At 46.6% G+C, this 21,477-nt stretch overlaps 1 protein-coding gene across 1 annotated transcript in view; it reads right to left on the bottom strand.

Annotated features, from left to right (window-relative positions):
• Window positions 1–21,477, bottom strand: part of CCDC178 (coiled-coil domain containing 178) — a 434,648-nt gene that overhangs the window by 254,393 nt on the left and 158,778 nt on the right. The window contains exons 16-17 of the mRNA XM_088469772.1: window positions 19,433–19,578; window positions 7,916–8,075 (exon numbers count right to left, since the gene is read on the bottom strand). Of these exons, the coding sequence (XP_088325898.1) occupies window positions 7,916–8,075; window positions 19,433–19,578 (306 nt within the window). The remainder of the gene's footprint in view (window positions 1–7,915; window positions 8,076–19,432; window positions 19,579–21,477) is intronic.

Here is a 21,477-nt window from a genome sequence, read left to right as displayed (position 1 = left end):
GAGGTTGGGGTTAGACTACAGGACGGGAGATTAGGGATAGGCTGTGGAAGGGGAGATTAGGGTTAGGCTACAGGACGGAAGGTTAAGGTTATGCACTACAGAGAGGTTAGGGTTAGACATACACACGACCATCATCATCAGCTGGCCATCAGACCCAAAAGACAATTCTGGGGCCGCCAGAGCTGCCGTACCACATAAGTCACCACTAGACCACCAGGGACGTTTTGCCGACATTCACATCATATTGACATTTCACCAGTGTCAGCATAATGAATGTCAACCTAGTCAATGTCAACAATGAAAGCATGTCAACATTATGACCAAATCAACATTCTCATGTCAACAAAATATACTGCACCTGCTAAAATCATTTACTGCATGAACAATAAAAAAAAGTGCTAGTTTACAAGTATCTTTTTTGGACATGACCTGCTTCCACATTCATGGAAAAACTCACCTCCTATACTTTTGAGAAATTTGTGTCTCCATAACAATAATACTTACCTGGTGGCACTGTTATGGTGCATACACACGGTCAGATTTCTTATCAGATATAAATGATAACGATTGTAAAAATCGTTCAATCGTTCATATCTTTGACATGTAGGGCATGCATCGACGAACGATGCACGTTCCCGCATGTCAAATAACGATCTCTGACATCGACTGTGTTTGCAGACAGATTTTGACGATTTCATTAATTTTAATACTGTCAGAAATCGTTCATCGTTGATGAAATCGTTCAAATCGTTGCAAAAATCGTTAAATCGTTCATTAAATCTGACCGAGTGTATGCACAATTAGAACAATGGATATCAACTGAGTTTTGGTATCAAGATCAATACCAAATGCCGACCGCCGGCTTCCAGACTTTCTAATGCCGGCGTGGTACTAATAACAGGCGTCGAAAACTCGACGCCTGTCATTAACCAGACGCCGGAAGACTGACGCCCAGCATACCGAACGAAGGTAAGCCGTGCGCCGGGCGCGGACAGCCGTGCGGGGGGGAGGGTCAGGGCTCCCAGGGAGACTTAGGGTTAGGCACCCCCCCGGGAGGGTTAGGTTTAGGCTAGGGGAAGAGGGGGTTAGGGTTAGGCACCCCCAGGGGGAGGTTAGGGTTAGGCACCCCCCCGGGGGACTTAGGTGTAGGCTGCGGGGAAGGGGGGGTTAGGTTTAGGCACTTAGAGGAGGGATTAGTTTTAGGCACGGGGGAGGTTAGGGTTAGGCACCCTAAAGGAGGGTTAGGGGGTTCAATTAGGTTAGTTTATACTTACCTTTAGGACGATCGGGATCTTCACCCTTGTCGGGCTGCCGCTGTCGGGATTGCCTAGTTTATTATCGGGACCTTTTGATTTGTTAGGTCAGGATAAATATACTCTATTTTACTTATGCTGGGCATACACGGCCAGATAAAATGTCTGCCAGACCAACAGACATTTTATCTGGCAGCCTGCCAGCCGCAGATGTCGCCGGCATACACTGTGAGATTTCTCTCACAGTGTATCAGCCCGACATCCGCGCTTCGCCCCTGGGGGAGGAGACATTTCCCTGTCCCTTCCATAGGAAGGAACACAGGAAATGTATGTCTGTCGGCCGCGGCTGGGCATACACTGCCCGATGCAGCCGACAGTTTACCGGTAAATATTGCATCGGACGGGCATGCTGGACAATCCGGCATGCCCGACCGAGCAGTATTTAACCCTCGGTCACCCCCCACACGCTACAAATATCGGGGCGATCCGCCAATATCAGGCAGATCGCCCCGATAATTGTAGTGTGTATGGCCAACATAACACACTGAAAATAATTTTCTGTCCTCTAACAACACAGATAAATAAATAAAACAAAAGGCTAAACATCAATACCTAAGCAACAGAAAAGAGGTCCTTTAATTCACTATAAGTTCCAGGAGATGAGGTCATGTAGGTAGCAACGTTTGAATTCTTGACTAAATAAACCTGGGTTTCTTTGGCCACAAATATGAAAGACCTACTCTGCTGGACTGGCCAGGTCAACACAGAGATACACTATTGTGCGGCTGACTAAACAACTCTCCTTAAAGTAAATTATTATTATTACTCTTTATATAGGACTAATATATTACACTGTTATACAGTCTAAACTGTTTATTTATTCAAATCAGTGAAGCCGACAATCTAATTTCTCTACGATAGGCACCCAAATGCACAGACACAGGCATGCAACAGCCAAACCAGAGGATGGAAACCCTCATGGAACGTATGAAGTCCACACAGATAGTACGCTGCTTGTATATCAGTACAAAGCCCCAAGTGCTACAAGGCAGCAAATCTTGCCACTGATGGTACTAAGCAATTACACGGCTCAGAAGTGTGCACGTTGCAGCTGCATTTCCACTTGCTCCTGAATGTGTAAAACTGGGCAGCAACGGGGCCTTGTACGTAGGAAGTGTTTGTTGTAAGTGCACGTCATGGGGGCAGAATTGCCTGATTTCAGATGGATCTCTTGTACCAGGTATAGGGCATATGCATCTGTATGCCCATAATGACGACGTTTACTTTGCCAAGCAGATGGACATGGGTAGAGTGGCCACATAGATGGAGCCTACTCTGAATACAGGCGAAGATCCACATTTATTTCCGAGTGCGCCATGTGGCCAACTTGCTTGCAGCTGTGAATCAGGCCCTCTATATGTAATATGCAATATTATTTTTTTATTAGGCAGCATTAAATGTTAGCTGCTATTGTACCATGCAAATATGTACATAATGAATACAATATAAAAACACGTTTAGAAAGAATGGAAAATAATCGTGTTAAAATAGCAGTTCCACCTCATTTCAATTGCATGGTTGAAAATAAACATAAAACATAATTGTGAATTAATTGTAGTAGGTTAACATGTGCATGGCCACATGCTATTAAGCCAACTTTTACAACTGATTACACAAAGCAAAAGTCAAATAAATGATATTGTGAAGATACTTTCCTATACTTTAACTATATGGAAAAATCCACATTAGCAGACACTTTTTTACTTTAGATTTAAGTGCAATAGACTTATAGGGGTATATTTACTAAAGTGAGAGTTTTTAGAAATGGAGATGTTGCCCAAAGCAACCAATCAGATTCTACTTAACATTTAACTAGCACCTTCTAGATAGAACATAATAGCTAGAATCTGATTGGTTGCTATAGGTAACATCTCCACTTCTAAAAACTCTCACTTTAGTAAATATACCCCTTAGCATCTACTTTGCAAATAGATCTCCATGCCTTGCATTCAGGGGCGTAGAGAGCCCAGCCAGGCCCAGGTGAAGGGGGGCGTGACCTAATCGCGATCACACCCCCTTGAGCTAGAGAGAAAAAAAAATACTTTGGCAGCGATGAGCGACGCTACGCTGGGGAGGGGGGCGCTGTGAGCCCCTCAGCCTGGCGTAAAGCATAGGAGACTGATGCAGCTGTAAGCAGTCTCCCACTGCAGCCCAGCACACGCTGTGCACTGGGCTGATGTGTGGGTGGGAGGAGTGAGGGAGAGAGGGGGAGAGCGGCGCCGGACTCGGGCCCCTCTAGCAAGCCCGGGCCCAGGTAAATAGTACCCCCCCCCCGCCCCCTCGGCGCACCTGCTTGCATTAACCATTGGTTACAAAGTTAAGTATGTCTTAAGCTGGGTACACACTAAAAGATATATCGTAAGATATATTGTTCCGACAGGGGAATTGGAACAAAATATTGTGCAGATTGTATAGTGTGTACGCCCGATTGTGTGTGCACGGCGGTCATTCATTGCATTCCATCTGCTGGTGCTGCACAGCAGATAGGACGATGCAAAGAAAGAAGTCAAGCTGCGACATGCAATGATATATTGCGCCATCATGCACCAGATCGTGTAGTATGTACAGCACACACCATCACACCATATATCGTTAAAGTACATCGTTCCATCGCTGGGAACAATGCCTGTCCATGCAGCTGCATCATACTGAAGCATCAGCAGGGTTGTATTATGCAGTGCCAATATCTATTGGCACTGAAAGTTTCACACTATGCCCACCCTGAGAGATCTCTCCCATATTTAGGTACTCTTTAGAAAATGTATATTTCTAATAGTGCCAACTTGTTTCACGTTTCCTCAGGGGGCACTGATTTTATGGAATGTATTTTCTACAGCTAAAATATGAATCTTGGATTTTCAAACATCCACTGTTAAACATACTGTGTAGAGCTTTCCTTTCTTTTTTACTATTCTGTATTCTGAATCATTTATGTTCTGTGAAAAGGCTGTTGTGGCTTTACACAGGTAATGGAATACAAAATGAATATTAATATCCTTATAATATAATTCCATTAATGGATACATTATCCTTTATAATCTAAGAACTGTATCTTTTGAAACACTTAAAATATTCAGTTGAGAAAATATAATATAATATAAGCGTAATAACAGCATATGAAAGTATAATATTTTATAGCTTGCCATAAAATGATCTGTTACCATGAATTACATTTTGTTTCCAAAGTATATAAAAAATATCTATACTGTACATATTGGTACAAATATTGGTTACATAGTCCTGAAATTGTTGCCCATTGTGTAATTACAAATAATTATTATTCCTCTAGTGTCCTTTATGAAGTCTTGCGTAACAGTGGTTTCCAAACTCGGTCCTCAAGGCACCCTAACAGTCCAGGTTTCCAGGTTATCCATATTTAAGCACAGGTGACTTACATAGTACTTCAGTCAGTTTGATTATACTATCTATGCACAAGCATGGATAGGACTGTTAGGGTGCCTTGAGGACTGAGTTTGGGAACCCCTGGCGTAACATATAAATCAGAGGAAGTAGTTTGTGTGTTAGGTAGACATCTGGAACAGTACTTCCAGAAGTCACTTTACCTTTAAATGGTTATATTTTACCAGTGTTTTCCATAGTTTTGAATTGTAGGAAGTAGTTTGTGTGTTAGGTAGACATCTGGAACAGTACTTCCAGAAGTCACTTTACCTTTAAATGGTTATATTTTACCAGTGTTTTCCATAGTTTTGAATTGTATAATATAATCAGAACATGCCTCATATATAATAACAGTAACACTTATAACAATAAATAGATGCAGACAACACAGAATAGGGACTGTGTCACATGTGAGATATTACCATTTAAATTTGACCATTTAAAAACACCATTGATTATTTAATGGTTGATGGCTAGTGACTATAGCGCCACAGCAAAAGTGAATAGCAGTGGTGACACCTACAATGGTGGCCAGCAACCTTGGAGCTTGGCTGTCATCTTTATGTGCTACCCATACTGTGGGCTACATTCTTTTCCCCCATGAAAGCAGGACTTGTTTAGCAGTTATATGTGGATTTATAAATTGGTATGATTGTGTGCAGGGGTGGTTGAAATGGCGGGCTGTCAGGGTAAGTGCCAGAGGCGCTGCGGCATGTGGGCGCAGCTGCCGTCACCCCATCAGCAACACGCCGCCATCTGATAGAGGCATGCTCTGTGCTGAATGTTTTTACCATCTGCTAATAGCCACCAGGCACTAAGACCAAACGGCTCTTGCCAAAGACGCGACTTCTATCATGTGCACATACGTGGGTCACCGCCGCGCCACTGAGGAAGAGGACCATTTCAAGCTGTCAAGAAGAAGGTAAGTTGGAAGCGCCCAATGAGTGGGTTGACTCTTGAGTTGTCACAGGAGAATGGAGATACAAAGGATGCAGGAGGCTGGAGTGACACAGGGGGCAGTAGACCAGAGTGACAGGTGGCTGGATTGACTTGACTGGAGTAACACGGAGGGCAGGAGGCTACAGTGACACAGGGAGCAGGAGGCTGGAGGGACACAGGGGGGAGGCTGGAGGAATGGGAATGGAGTGACACAGGGGGCAGGAGTGATGGGAATATAGAGACACACAGGGGCAGGAGTAATAAAGGGTGCAGGAGGCTGGAGAGACACAGGGGACAGGCATTTGGAGTGATGGGGCTGGAATGACAGAGGGGGCAGAAGGCTGGAGTGATGGGAATGGGATGACACCAGGGGCAGGAGGCTGGAGTGACACAGGGCTGGAGGCTGGAGTGACCAGGGGTCGCTGCAGTTACCCTCGCCAGCACCGTGCCGCCATCCGATAGAGGCACGCTCTGTGCTAAATGTTTTTACCATTAACTAACAGCCATCAGACACTAGGACCCAGCAGCTCTTGCCAGATAAGCAACCTCTGTCATGTGCTTTCTGTGCATACACGAATCAGCGCCACATCTTTTCTCAGTGCTGCATCGCTGAGGAAGAGGACCATTTCAGGCTGTCACAAAGAAGCTAAGTTGGAAGTGCCAATGGATGGGGTAGGCTCTTGAGGTATTACAGGAGGCTAGAGATACACAGGGTGCAGGAGGCTGGAGTGACATAGGGAACATCAGGATGGAGTGACACAGGGGCCAGCAGGCTGGAGTGACACAGGGGGCAGCAGGCTGGAGTACTTGGGCAGGAGGCTGGATTGATGGGGTTAGAGTGATACAGAGGGCAGGAGGCTGGAGTGACACAGAAGTCAGGAGGCTGGAGTGACACAGGGCAGGAGACTGGAGTGACACAGGGGGCAGGGGACTGGAGTGACATTGGGCAACAGGTTGGAGTGACACGAGGCAGGAGTGACACAGGAGGCAGGAGTGATGGGAATGAAGTTTGGCAACAGGTTGGAGTGACATGAGGCAGGAGTGATGGTAATGAAGTGACACAGGGAGCAGGAGACTGGAATGTAACAGGGGAGTGGAGATACAGGTGGCAACAGGTTGGAGTGACACAGGACAGGAGGCTGAAGTGGCACAGGGGCAACAGGCTGGAGTGACGGGGCTGAAGTCACACCGGCAGGAGGCTGGAGTGACACAGGAGGCAGAAGTGTTGGGAATGAAGTGACACAGGGGGCAGGAGCTGGAGTGACAGGGGGCAGGAGGATGGAAAGACAGGAGGCTGGAGTGACAGGTGGTAGGTTGCTGGAGTGACTGGGGGCAGGAGGCTGAAGTGACAGGGGGAAGTAGAGATATGAAGGAGGCTGGAGAGACACAGAGGTCAGGAAGCTGGAGAGACATAGGGGCCCGGAGGCTGGAAGGGACACAGGGCAGGAGGTGACACAGGCTGCACAAGCCTGGTTGAACTTCTGTTGTACGCTAATGCCCCAGAAGGATCAACTTCTTCAGAAGTTCCATATTTCAGAGAAAACATCTTATGGGTAAGGGGTAATTTTATTTAGTACACACAATTTTTTTTATAGATTTAATTTTTTAAAGGGGGCACCAAAGGGACTTTTTGACCTGGGCTCTATTTAGTCTAGACCCAGCCCTACTTGTGTAAAGATATTACCTCGTAAGGGACTCCTGCAAAAGTATGGAACAGAAAATGTCTTCCACCTACTAAACAGGCAGTGCTGGAGGTCCTGTTGTTCCAATGAAGGAGGTATACAGACACAAAAGATAAGGGGGATATACTGTAAATGCAGGGCATTACACATAGGGCAAGGGTAGCAAACTAGAGCTAAAAAAGGAAAGTGAGCTGGCATGATGGGAGCTTACAGGAGACAGATGGAACAGGCATGAGGTTGATAGGAGACAAGAAAATAAGGGAAGCACATACAACTCCAGGGATAGGGAGAAAACAAGGGGAGAAGACCAGAGAAAAACGAGGATAGAATTGATCAATACATAAAATATCAATTAAAATTTTATACATTTAAATTTCAATATCTATTTTGATGTGTAGCTCTCATTGCACTCTGCCCCTCTAGTCTCTTGCAAGAACTGAAGGGCAATGCTGTTTATGAAAGGAAGCAACATGCATTTTCTGCCTTCCATCCTATAACCCCCATTGCCAATGTACCGAATAATTACCTAGGTTGGAGAATGTCAACATGAATTAATAACTTTTAATATTGTTGACTACTTACCAAGCTTTGTTTCTGCGTATTCTGTCTAATCTGCATCTGTATATCATAATCCCTGTTTTCGGTTTTCATGTGTAGGTTGGAAATTTCGATTTCTTTTAACAGGTAATCGGATGTATCTTTTACATTATTCAACTTCAGTTCCTGAATATTATAACTCTGCCTAATTTAAAAAGACAAACAAATCAAGAATTATTAAATATGTTTGGGGTTGCGGTATCTGTAAAGCAGGAAAATGTAAATGCAGGAGAGTAACTAGAACTTTGTGGGCCTCCTAGCAATATTGTACACACATACCTAGAGGGAGGGTTCCACAATAACAAGTCATTCATCACTGAGACGCCAACAACGAAATACTAGAGGAAACATCCCCATATCTACAGAGGCTCCTCTCTATCAACCCTCTCACTGAGGGATCACACAGGAAGGCTCAAGCCAATCTTCATTAACAAGTTACTAATAGAGATGGGGCACCTGGGAGAGACAGTTTAACCCCCTCTGTCTGCAGCCCCTATGATAGGACTTTGCACAATGAGTGTGTCCCCTGCAGTCTTATCACTATATTTACTGAAGTGGGACAGATAGGCGCTCTGGGACTATCCCGACCCCTGTATTAGAACAGTAATGATGAAGCACTATACCCTCAGATCATGGCTGTCACTGCTTACTCAGTCGAGAGACACTCACACTCACAGCACCAACCTGATTCTCAGCTGATCAGATGACACTAAGCCTATTTACACCAGCAAGTAGCTAGCCCTGCTCCCCACTGCACTACTTTACCAGGCTAGCGGTATTGGATGGCATGTCACTATGTCATTTCCTTCAATAATTTCTGTTTAGAGAAAAGTGCAGTCACATAAGATGTTAGTAGAACATTAATGGTCGCACAAGAATATTTAAATTACTTCTCAAAAATTAGAGAACATAGGCCCTCCTATATTGTATTATAACAACTTAAATAATGCAAATGAGGGGTGCTACCACAGACATCTATATTGTATATACAAGAGCAAAGAAAGAGAGATGAAGTGTCATGTGGTGCACTATATGTTATTTATTTATTAACAGTTATTTATATAGCGCACACATATTCCACTTTACAGAGAATATCTTACCATTCACATCTGTCCCTGCCCCAGTGGACAATCTATATTCCTTACCACATGCTCACACACATACACACTATGGTCAATTTTGTGGGGAGCCAATTAACCTACCACTATATTGTGTGGGAGGAAACCAGAGTACCCGGAGGAAACCCACGCAAGCACAGGGAGAATATACAAACTCCACACAGGTAGGGCCGTAGTGGAAATCGAACCCATGACCTCAGTGCTGTGAGGCAGTAACGCTAACCACTACACCGTCTGTGCTGCCCGTTAAAACGTAACTTTTAATATATCACAGGTTAAAATCCAATTTTGGGAATTAACCTGTGATAATTAAAACAAGAGATATGGTAAGAACTTACCTTTGTTATCTCTGTTTCTACGAAGTCCATAGGGTCCACAGGGTTGACCTTGGGGTATAGGTTGGGAACCAAATCCGGGCACCACGCAGTTAAAGCTTTTAGCTCCCAGGATGCACTTGGGTCCACTCTCCCTATAACCCCGCCCCCCAGCCAGAGGCACCTCAGATTGTAAGTAGCCAAAGGCCGGAGGAGGAGAGAAAAAGAGAGAGAAAACTGGAACACTCTAGAACCATACTCACAGAAAAGGAGACGGGAAGCCGGTGACCAGTAACACAGCCCATATGAAGCCAGGTGCGTCAGGGCGGGAGCCCTGTGGACCCTATGGACTTCGTAGAAACAGAGATAACAAAGGTAAGTTCTTACCATATCTCTTGTTTTCTACTTCAGGGTCCATAGGGGGTCCACAGGGTTGACCTTGGGGATGTCCCAAAGCAGTTCAACCAAGGGTGGGGACGCTCCTGTGCTGAGAGGAGAATCCGTCGCCAAAAAGGAAGCATCCTGAGAGGCAAAGGAAACCAATGCCTAGAACCTTAAAAAGGTATGGACAGAAGACCACGTGGACACCTAGTAAGGCAAAACAGCCGAGGCGCCACGACGAGCCGCCCACGAGGGTTACACGGCCCGAGAAAAAAACAAGCCTCAACGACAGAAATGCCCACCCATGGGTAGGCCCCTGAGGAAGACATACGAGGCCATCCAGTCAACATTTCATTATAGGCCGGCCATCGTTTCCTGTTAAAACCAGAAACCGCAGACCACCAATAAGGAGTCCGCTTACCATAAGGAACTTGAACGGATCACATAAAGCCAAAGAGGCCGGACCACAGTCCATGAGGCCACAACAGCCGAGAGGACTGGGAACTGAATGGCCATACCATAAGTTCCAGAATAATATGGAACCTAAAAACCACTTTAAGAAGAAACACAGGGCGAGAGCAACTCACACCCTGACATGATGCCCTCCAGAAGAGGGAGCCACATGAGAACGCTCCCCATTCAGACACTCTCCTGGTTGATTTAAACACCCTGAGAGAGAGAGAGAGAGAGAGCTTAAACAATAGACCATGTAATGGCTATCACAACCAGCGGTTCCATGGACTGTCCCCGGAGGGAACAAAGAACCACTACTAACTCCCCAGGAGTCCCTAGGGAGGATAAGTGGAGACATAATCCAGAAAACACTCCAAAGGATGAACTGGATACCAGAGCGGAGCAATTCCATATCTTAACCATACCGACAGTGTAGAGATCCGCACTGTCAGGAAGGCCAGGCCAAGGGTGAAACCCAAGCCAGCTGGAAGGAATGCCAGAATATCTGGAAATCCTGGACACCGGAGGATCGTATCGACAGGTACGATACCATAAGAATTATGTATGCCACAGTCCGTGGCAGATCCCAGCAAAGTCTGGCCTATCTGCTCTAAACATCTCAATGAAGACAGAGCCAGGGAAGCCCGAGGACCACAGTAGGGGCGCAGTTAAAGACAAGCGATCCAGATCCAGGGAAAAACAAGGACCCTGAGACAACAGGTCCAGATAGTGAAGCAGTAGGAACGGAGCATCGAGGAGGAGACTCCGAAAATCTTAGTACCAGTGATGTCTGGGACGACCTGGAGCCCCCAGAAGGAAAACCCCTCCGTCTCGAATTAAACTTCCGAAGACCTCGAGGAAGAAGGGAGACCGGAGGACACAGGTACACAAAGTGGAAGGACCACTTCACTGACAAAGAGTCACTGAAGGTAGCTTCAGTACTCCTAGAGCTGGACTGTAACACCGGTAATGTGTGATCGAGTCAGAAGGCCATGGGGATCAATCCCCTCAGGGAGGCCCCCTCTGCTCACCAGGAGTTGAAACCTCTCTTGGAGAAGAGACTAGTCCCCGGGATGCACGCCGTGACGGCTGAGGAAGCCCGCTTCCCAATGGAGAGCTCCGGGAATAAACACCGCAGAGTTGGCCAGGAGAAGACCCTTGGACTATGTCAGAATGGGTGACATTCCTAACATTGCCACCCAACTACCAGTGTTGCCTAGATGGAAGCCACTGTTGTGACACTGTCGGACTGAACCTATTCAGGTTAACCGTGACAAATGGGTTAGGCCAGAGTGAAAGTCCAAGACAGCTTAAAGTATCAACAAGGTAAGTGGCAGGGCAGAAGCGACAGACGTCCAACTGCCCCGAAATGAATGCGGACCAGACACTGTCTTTAGCAAAGAACACCCTGGACGAGATGGCCATAGCCACCCGGACAGAGACCAACTCGCCTCCGTAGAAAGTATCATCGTTCGAACAGTGATCCGATGGAAAAAACTCGATCCATCTGGAGGGGAGTCAATTATGGCAAGGCCTGGAATGGAACTGAGCACATTCCACCCTACCAAAAGGTAGACACTCTGGTAGACCGCGCATCACAAAGAGTAATGACATATGTCGACTGCGTAGATATCCGCACCCTCGAAGTTGAAGAGTGGAGATCTTGTCTTACGCCAGAAAAATTCTCAGATTCTGAGAATCCAGCAGTGCTCCCAGATGAAGAAAACCCTGTGAGGGATGCAGGGAGGACTTTTCTGTGACGAGAAGAAGCCCCGGTTATCCTGACCTGGCGGTAAAGTACCTTGGTGATCCTGCTAAAAGTAGGAGACCGTCCAGAGAAAGGAGCATTCGGATACACTGAACAGGTGAACTGTCAGAAAATCCATAAAGCTGGTAAACCCCGGTGGAGTTGAGGACAGCCCCAAAAGGCAGAGCCCGAAACTTACAAGTGTTGCTGTGGCACAGCAAACCTGAACCCATGCTGATGAGAGGGCTCTGTATGTACCCGTAGGTACGTATCCTGAATACTCGGATATACCATAAAATCCCCAGGTTCCAAACATCGGATGATGGAGCATGGACGATTCCACCTGAGTCAAGGCACCGTTGGAATCTGATTCAGGGATTTGAGACAGAGTATAGGCAAAGGAGGACCAGTCGGTCACCGCCCCAAAAAGAAAGTAGAACAACCAGTCCCTCACTGAGATAGTGAGGTTGGCCGAAATAGCTCTGCTTACCACAAAGACTGTATAGCTTTCTGGGATTGTAAGGCCCTGATCAGTTCTGAAGAAGGGCCCGTGTACCAATGCCTGTGAGGAGGCTGCATGAGCAATGAGAGGCCGTTGAGAATCAGTACCTCACTCTGGAAATTCCCCAGATGTAGACCTGTCCCGTCAGGCTGAGGGTATATCCTCAGGTGTAGAAACAGGGTCGTCCGGAAGTCCAGGACTGCTCGGTACTGGATATGGTGGCCCCCGTGGAGGCCGACAGCCTAGGAAAAAACAGGCCTTTAGGCTGACCCTGAGGACAAAAAGACTTAACAGAGTTAGTCCGAATGTAGTGGGAGTAGCTAAAGACGGTATCTCCCCATTAGTGATACTGCCAATGATGCAACGATCTTGTCAAGGTCAGGACCAAACAAGAACTTCCCCCTGGAAGGAGTGTGCACCTCTGCTTTCCCATAACGCAGCCATAGGGTACTGCGGCGGATACAGATGCCGCCGAAACCCTGAAAGTTAGAAGACCGGCATCCCATGAGGTAATCCCACATATGACCACTGCATATTTTGTGAGCGGCAAAAAGATATTTGAACCTCAGACGTGTTGGAGGGGAAAAACGTCACAAAAGCATCACCATGCGATGGCCATGGTAGGACGGGCAACAGGCCCTGAAAACGAGTACATTGATTTCAGGCAAAGTTACCACCTACGGATCCGTAAAATCCGTCCAGGCCGGGATGGGAGGCGTATTAATGCCTGTAACCCGATGATTAACATACAAATCCATCCCAGAAGGGGATTTCCATTACTTGTGAGGACCCTCAGGGAATGGGAAACAGGAGGCCTTTGTGACTCCTCGTATCTGGGGACAGCCAGACTCCCGCTATGAGATCCACCCGCTGGGCAGAAAACGGGAGATGTATGATACAGGTGCAGGATCGACATTCTCTATATCCAGAATGAGCCTGGCTACCAGCCCCAAAGCAGGGATAATAATACTTGAGATCGGCTCCCCCCCATGTGAGAGGGAAAGAGCCGAATATACCATCCAGTTCACGGCAGAGCCACTGGTCAGTAACCACAGGGCGTATATCACGCCAATTAGTATTTCGTATAAAACGACATCCACCAGGGTGGCCGTTGTGGTAATCCCTGCAAGGGGAATGACAGACCGATGTGGTATCGGAGGTAATTCATGTACTGTGAAAAACCCCGGCAGGGAGCGATAGTCTGTGACACAGGGGTAAATTGCAAGAAATTGCGAGATACCCCGAGTTCAAAAGGGCAGTATGGTGAAGTAACTCCAAGCGAGTGACGACAATGGGGCCCGCCCGGCGATCCTCAAAGGAGAGGATCCTGAGAAACAACGCCCTTTAAGGGGGTCGTGCAAGGGGCCCGGCACCAGATGGTGCCGCATACGTAAACCTTTCTGAGTTAAAATCCTCCGCACTAATTCCTGCAGGCTATGACTTGCAGGATAGCAATAATGGGTGCAGTATCGTGTGCAATCTCCTGGTCAGATATATCTGACTATCTTGACGGAAATATTAAGCAGCGCCATACCGGTCCTGACTGACGCTAAGATTAGCTGCAGGAACCCATTATCAGCGTACGCAACTCACAGTTCCATCTAAAATATGGCAACGTGCAGCACGCAACAGTATGTGACAAACCTCACAGATATTAACAAATATATATATGTGAGGTCTCAGAACCACCCCAGGTACACCTGTATTAGGGCAGATAAAGAAAAGGGATAGATATACACTGACAGGTGAGAGAAAAAGCAGACAGTCAGCACTAGCATAAGTCACATACAATGCAGAAAAATATATATACATACATAAGCATGACATATAATATACTGCACAATGTCGCTACATTCAACTGCCCAGATTCAGTGTCTGGGAAGGCTATAGCGCTGTGTACACTCACCCAAAATGGCCAGGTACGCAGGGGGACTGGGCTCACTGACATCCTAAGAGTTCTGCAGCACCACAGAGAGAAAATGGCCGCTGGAGACCTCAGAAGAAGCGTGGCCCGCGGAGGAAGCAGCTCAGCGACGCCAGACTGTATTATTGAAAGGCGCGCTGAGCTGAGGGGAGGAGCCGCTAGACAGGGAAGGCTTCCTCCCCTGGCTAGCAATTAACCCCCCGGGATGCCGGCTCCCGCTGCCGCTATAATCCCTGGTGGGCTGTGGACACGCGGGGTATGCCTCCATGGAGGGGGAGCCCGCCGCCACCGCTAGCGCCTCCGGTCTGTCCCCAGAGACCGGAGGCATAAGGCTGCATGTACACGCGGGTCACCGCAAGCGGTGACCACGCGACTTACCTGTCCCCGTCGATCCGGCAGCAGCCCAGGGATTCCTCCAGAGCCCGGCTAGTACAGACTCTGGGGTCCCGCTGCGATCCCCAGATCTGTACTGGCGTCGCAGCGCCGGCGGGGTGTAGGAGCGGCAGCTCAGACGTCCATTGGACAGTCTGATGCTGCCGCTCTGAAGAGTAGTAAAAAAATAATAAAACAAAACTCTTTTAAGCTTAGAGGCTGCTAAGCAGCCCCCCTGCAGTAACGGTGACCCGACTCCGGCCGGGCACCAACTTAAACTGAGGTGCCTCTGGCTGGGGGGCGGGGTTATAGGGAGAGTGGACCCAAGTGCATCCTGGGAGCTAAAAGCTTTAACTGCGTGGTGCCCGGATTTGGTTCCCAACCTATACCCCAAGGTCAACCCTGTGGACCCCCTATGGACCCTGAAGTAGAAAAGTTAAGTTTTAACATATAGTGCACCACTTATAACACATAAGATGTTAGGTAGTGGGGGACAGGATAAGAAACTAGTTGGCTAATTATGTACAATAGTTATGAGGTGGAAGGAAGTTACAGAGGGCTCAGTATGATGGTAGCAGCTACTGACTACTGTATAAAACGACAAAGCAAATGGTGGCTTGTCAGCCGGCAGCTCTTCCGTCCATCCCCTCACTGGTGATGACATAGTCCATGTCTGCGTCAGCGGAGAGACACACACACAGTAGTTGCCAGCAGATGACCTCAGTAGAATAGTGGAAGAATCTCTCCCAGCAGCATTTGTCTCTGATGCCGAGCTAGGTAATGGGGAGGTGGGCCCCATAGCAACAGCACCCCCGACACCCACTATAACTACACCATGCTTACCGACTATCTGGCTGCCCCTTCTGGGAGGGAGCAGCCAGATCGACTTGACTGGGGGGCGTGGCCACCAAATGGGGGCGGGGCCGGCCAGACTACAAGAGTTTGCGGACGGAGCGGGGGGCGGAGCCACGCGATTGCGTCATTTTGGCCCCGCCCCCGCTACACACTGCCGATATTACAGGCAGCGTGAAGCAGGGGGCGGGGCCAAAATGACGCAATTCGGCGTGAATCGCGTCACAGGCCCCCCACTGTAGGGGATTTTCCTGTAATTGCGTTGGGGGGCAGGAGGGGTCGGTAGCTGCCGGGAGACTTGCCTGCCTTCCCGGGAGGTCGGGAGCGGCACCCGATTTTCGGGAGGCTCCCGACCAAATCGGGAGGGTAGGCAAGTATGAACTACACCGCTGTGTAAATGGAAAGGAGATAGGGAGGCAATAAAGGGAGATACAGATAACAGGTAAAGTATAATTTAAAGCCTCTCCTGCTGGGCCTAAACTATCTCTGTTTATCTCTACATGAATATCAGTAATTATGTATTCTGCACCCCACAAATTAAAACCACCAATAAAGAATTTGTGTTTTTTTGTGTTGGCATTAATCCACCTTTCCAAAACAGCTCATTTGGATTCTACACGTAGGTTTTCACATGAAAATACACATTTATTTTGCTACGTATTTGAATCAAATGTATAAAATGTGTAAGAATAATATGGCGCTCAGCAAGGCATGAAGGGACACTTGTGTTTTTATCTGCCAGGGTGTGTGAGATCTGGGCATTAGAAGAATACAATCTCTAGACATAATGCTTTCTATGGCATACGGTGTTATTGTCTGTGATAACCAGAAACTATTAAGAGGGCATATTGTTTGAAAGAGGAGACTCGGAAATCGTATACAATAAGTGCCTCCACCCCCATATCTGCCACGTCTGCTAGTATTTCTGCAGTGCTGGTTGATATTGTCACAGGTGATCATCATATAATAACCACTAGGGGACCACTCCATTTGTAAGAAGGCATTTCCCCCTTTCAATAAGGGGCGTCCCTGAGTATTCTGAAGCTAGGATGGGAGAAATATACTCTCACCATAATGAATTTTGCAGTGAAGGGGTTTTGCCTGGTGATCATACATGATCACCAGAAAATTCAGGGGTCACTTTGTTTGAAAGAGGTGACAATCCTTGAGTCTGCTGGTGTCAGAATGGGAAAGATTGAGAAATGTTAATGCTTTCAGGCTAATTTCATGGCATTTAAGAAGTTTGGTAAATGTATCCTGTAAAGTACGGGGCTTCATAATGTCATCATGTTGGAAATGATGTGCGCACACTTTTTTTTAATCCATGGCCGTGCATCCATAATAGATACGCCACTGTTCTTATCGCAAAGTTATGTAGGTACACACCAAGGAATGACTCAAACTATGAACAAAAATGGGTTGTGGGACAGAACTTCAATAGCGCTACAATCTCTAGAATAATGAGAACAAATTCTCATACACTTCAGTGTTTAAAATGTAAACATTTATTCTCAAATCACAATTTCATACAAAACTTAATACCATTAGGTCAATCAAACATAAACATGTACTGGTTCTGTACATCCAATAAAACAATTACCCTCTTATCAGAGATATGAGTAGAAAATAGAACGTACCCAGAAAGGAAGCGCCGGGACCCCTAGGTTACCGGTATCCAATAAAAATTTCGAAATTTCCAGGGGTTCAAACAGAGGGTCCCAGAGCTTACGATACCCAGGGCAATCCTTATGAGGCCATACACCTGCCGCTGACGCGTTTCGACCTATGGGTCTTTGTCAAGACTAGCCTTGACAAAGACTAGCCTTGAAAGGTGAAAAAATTAGCAAAATCCCTAATTTTGTCAACAAATGTGGGGACTTGGTTCAGAACCCCTTGGACACTCCCCCTTATTGACTAATTTCTCCAAAAAAAAATGAATTAGCTTAATTTAGCCAAAAATGAAATGACAATTTTGGGGTGAAAAAAATAAAAGTAGTGGAAAATGTATTTAAAGTACTGGGTCGGGTACTTTGGGAGGCTGTATGGATGGGACAGGTGTTTTTAGGATTGCAGGTGGCTGCAGCAGGTGTATTTTTAATTTTTTTTAAAACTGCACTTTATTATAGACATAAAAATATACTAGCACCCATTTTAATGTACTCCCAATTTTACTACAGCAATTCTTTTCTCCAAAAAAATATTGCTTTTTACCATTTTTCAACACTTAAGCAAATATGCAAGTAACAGCCATTTGACACAATTTAAGAACCCAAAATACTTTTATTAGGGCTATTAATACACTTCTATATTGATTTTCTATGTCAGTTAGGCTTTATGGGGTACACATTTCCCAAAAATGTTCTGTACTTTTTGTTGGTTTCGCCATTTGCAGTTTTTGCACATATGCGTTTTCACGTCTCTTGTAATAGGATAGGGTGAAAAAGGAAGCGCACATTGCCAAAAGACGCAAAAATATCGCACCAAAACACGTGAATAGTGCTAAAAACTATTCCAGCGTTAAGTTTTGTTTTATCTAACTGAATCTGGCCCTAAGTTAGAGGTCAGATCTCCCTGCTGACTCTGGGTCCTAGTGCCCAGCATGTATTTAATGAGGAGACAGTGCAGGAACGCACTACTTTCTAACACATCGCAGGTCAGACATAATGATGTTATTAAGCCCCGCCACCTCACAGATCTGAGCGACAGCAATTATAAGGGGAGGTAATTCCCCTCCCCCCATTTGTAGCCCTGCAGTTCTTAGGACGAGTCCCAAACAGAAAAGCGGTTAAGAACAAAAAATGCATATTTTTGGGGTTTCATTTTTGCACACTGGAAACGCTCGGCAAATAGATTTGTTTACTCCAAGGGCAAATCCAGGGGAGGGGCAATCAGTGTGATTGCTCCCCCCTGCACAGCCAGAGGAGACTGCAGCTGCTGCTTATCAGCGGCAACAGCCTCCCTGGACCCACCACGGCCCAGCACACAGCAGCATGTGCTGGGGAGACAAAGGCTACTGTCATTGACAGACAATGAACCTAAGCACCCAATGGTCCCCTCCATCAAGCCCGGACAATTAGTACTCGCTCCCCCCCCTCTCAGCTCCCCTGGAGATGCTAACTACAGTGTCACTGTGTTGTCATATGATAATATGCTGATGACTGCTGAAATGGATAAAGATGAAAGCGCCAATTACTGTCTGCGAATGAGATCAAACAGCTACATACAGATGTGTCTTCATTCACTGTTGCTGAAGTTGTGGCATTTGAATATCTGTGTGCGACTAAGTCTGAATCTGTGGCTTTTTCTCAAACCATTTTCCATTGTGCCCAGCATCTCTAGTACACTTTGTGTGCTGTTTTACTGCGTCTACGATGCAGTAGAATGCAGCCACAATCTGCTATGCTCCTTAACACAGCTAGTTCAGAAAAGTCCCTGGCACTAATGAGTCTCCGGCCTGCTCACTGGCAGCTTTTCGGCGTCAGTGTCCAGAGCACCCGATGAATGAAGGATTTAAACCCTTCCTGTCATCCAGTGATGACTTCCAGCTGGACCTGTGCTACCCAGAAAACCCGGAGTTCCAAACCTCCACTGCTGCTGCAGACTGCACAGACTTTGCTTTAGTCTCCCTTGGAGGGAGCTGATCCCAGAGGAATCTGGGTAATTCAGGTGAGAATTACGAATTACGTACAGTAACTGTAACCCCTCTCACCACAGTATATTTATTACGAATTGACAATTTACAGGTGCTTACAACAAAAACCTGCTGCAAAGGGTTATTAATCCATAAATATAGTTTCATTGATTATTTTAATAGACAAATATTATATAACATCACTTACTGTAACTTTGCAATTGTATTCTCAGTTGTTTTTATGTTGTTTTCAATGATATTTCCATATTGTATAAGGTCATGAGTGGATTTCTTATATTTTTCTGTATGTTCCATAGTATTTTTTAACTGTCCTGAAACCTCAGATATTTGCATCTGTAAGAAGATACATTTTTAAACCAAAAAGTAATATATTACATGGGGATACAGTATTCATTATGCATTCAACATAGTCATACAGTACTTTGTGTCTGCCTAGTGTGCAAGGTTCAGTGACACTGCTCAAAGGAAAAGATTCAGTGTCAAATATACGAACGATAGATAGATAGATGGATAGATAGATGGATGGATAGATAGATAGAAGCCTCCTACAATGCAGCCTGTAGTTCTGATGTATAATGAGTGCTGCACCAGTAAACTGTATAAAACTCCTGTGTGCATGCATACATATGTTGCCTGAGCAGATTCTGCCATTTGCGCCTGCTTGTGCCTGGAAAGGTGGGATTGTAACCTGGCCAAATATAGTAAGGGTGTGTTTACATTATTGGGAACATATGCAGACTGGCACACAGATGCATATATGTCAGTTAAAATAGCATTATTTGTGGATGGTGGTGGATAAGGGCAAATGCACAATGTTGGGAGCAAAACAGTTAGGTGACAGCGACTTCCAGCAGCTGTACATATCATCTTGCAGCAATCCATGGTGAAATTGGGGTGCTCATTAGACTTAGCACCTCAATTTGGCCAGAGCTAAACCTTAACTGACGGAAGGCTCCATATATCTAGCCAGCAAACGTAGCACACTGCTGGTAGAATCGCCTCCTGATACTAGGAATTATGGGCCTGATTCAGACCCACTCGCGAGCGGCTGTCCGCTCGCAAGTGGGTCGATGGTCTGCACTGAGCATGCGCACGACGGAGGGAGCTCCGTCGTGCGCATGCGCCAGACACGACGAGCAAAGGACTTTCCTTCGCTCGTTGTGTCCGATCAAAGGGGGCGTGCTGTCAATGTTGATTGACAGCACGCCCCCTTTGGTGGGCGTGCCGGGGGCGTGCCTCCCTGACGGGGGCGTTCCCACGGGAACGCCTCCCGTCAGAAGCCGGCCCACTGACATCATTAGTGATGTCAGTGGGAGTGATTTTGGCTCTGATAGAGCCAAAATCACTCCGGAGCTTGCGGTTGAAAACCTCAACCGCAGGCTCCGGCTCGCAATTTCGATGGTCGCGATGGTCACGACCATCGCGGCCATCAAAATGCACGCTCGTATAGCCTGTGGGTGGTGACCCACAGCTATACGAGCGTCCAGGAGGACGCTCCATGAAAATGGAGCCTGGCCCTCATGCAGAGCGTGCGCTCTGCTCAGAGCGTACGGCTCTGAATGAGGGCCTATGTTGTGAGTTTGTTGTTTCATGACATTATTTAGGTATGATTTTGAAAAGGGGACCTTGAAATTGACTTTCTTTCAACTTAATATTAAATAGGGAAATAAATACATGCATAATGGGCCTTATTCAGCAAGGATCGCTATTGCGATTATGCACGCAGAGGGCCGAATGTTGCTTTTTGTGCATGCGTATCCATCGCAGTGTGCGCGCACGAAGGTCTCACTGCGATCAGACTGCTATTGCAGTGACTACACAGACCCATCGCAGAGTGATTGACAGGAAGTGAACGTTTGGAGGTGGTGACGGGAAGTGGTCGGCGAAACGTAGGCGTACCAGTGCGTTTGAACACCATTACAGGGGCATGCATAAATTAGCCCCTGCGATGCCATAAGCAGCTTGGGCTTTCACTGCATGCGATGAGGTTAGCAATTCCTGAGTAAGGTCAGACCTTGTGCAAGTGTGCCTGAAGCTCCGATGGTACTTTATGTTACCGATGGTTTTGCAGACTTGCTAAGTATGACAGATGCGTGTGGGCATCCTTATGTTAAGCTGCGACGGCATTGCAATAGCAATCATTAGCATATTTCTGCAGTGAGACTGCGTGCGTAATCGCAGCTGCGATCGCAATAGCGATCCATGCTGAATCAGGCCCATTATTCATGTATT

This window comes from Taudactylus pleione, unplaced genomic scaffold, assembly GCF_031769625.1.
Source record: "Taudactylus pleione unplaced genomic scaffold, aTauple2 ptg000093l, whole genome shotgun sequence".
In the NCBI taxonomy this organism is placed as follows: Eukaryota; Metazoa; Chordata; class Amphibia; order Anura; family Myobatrachidae; genus Taudactylus; species Taudactylus pleione.
Note: the sequence above shows the minus strand (reverse complement) of the source record. Positions and strands in the feature narration are given on the sequence as shown.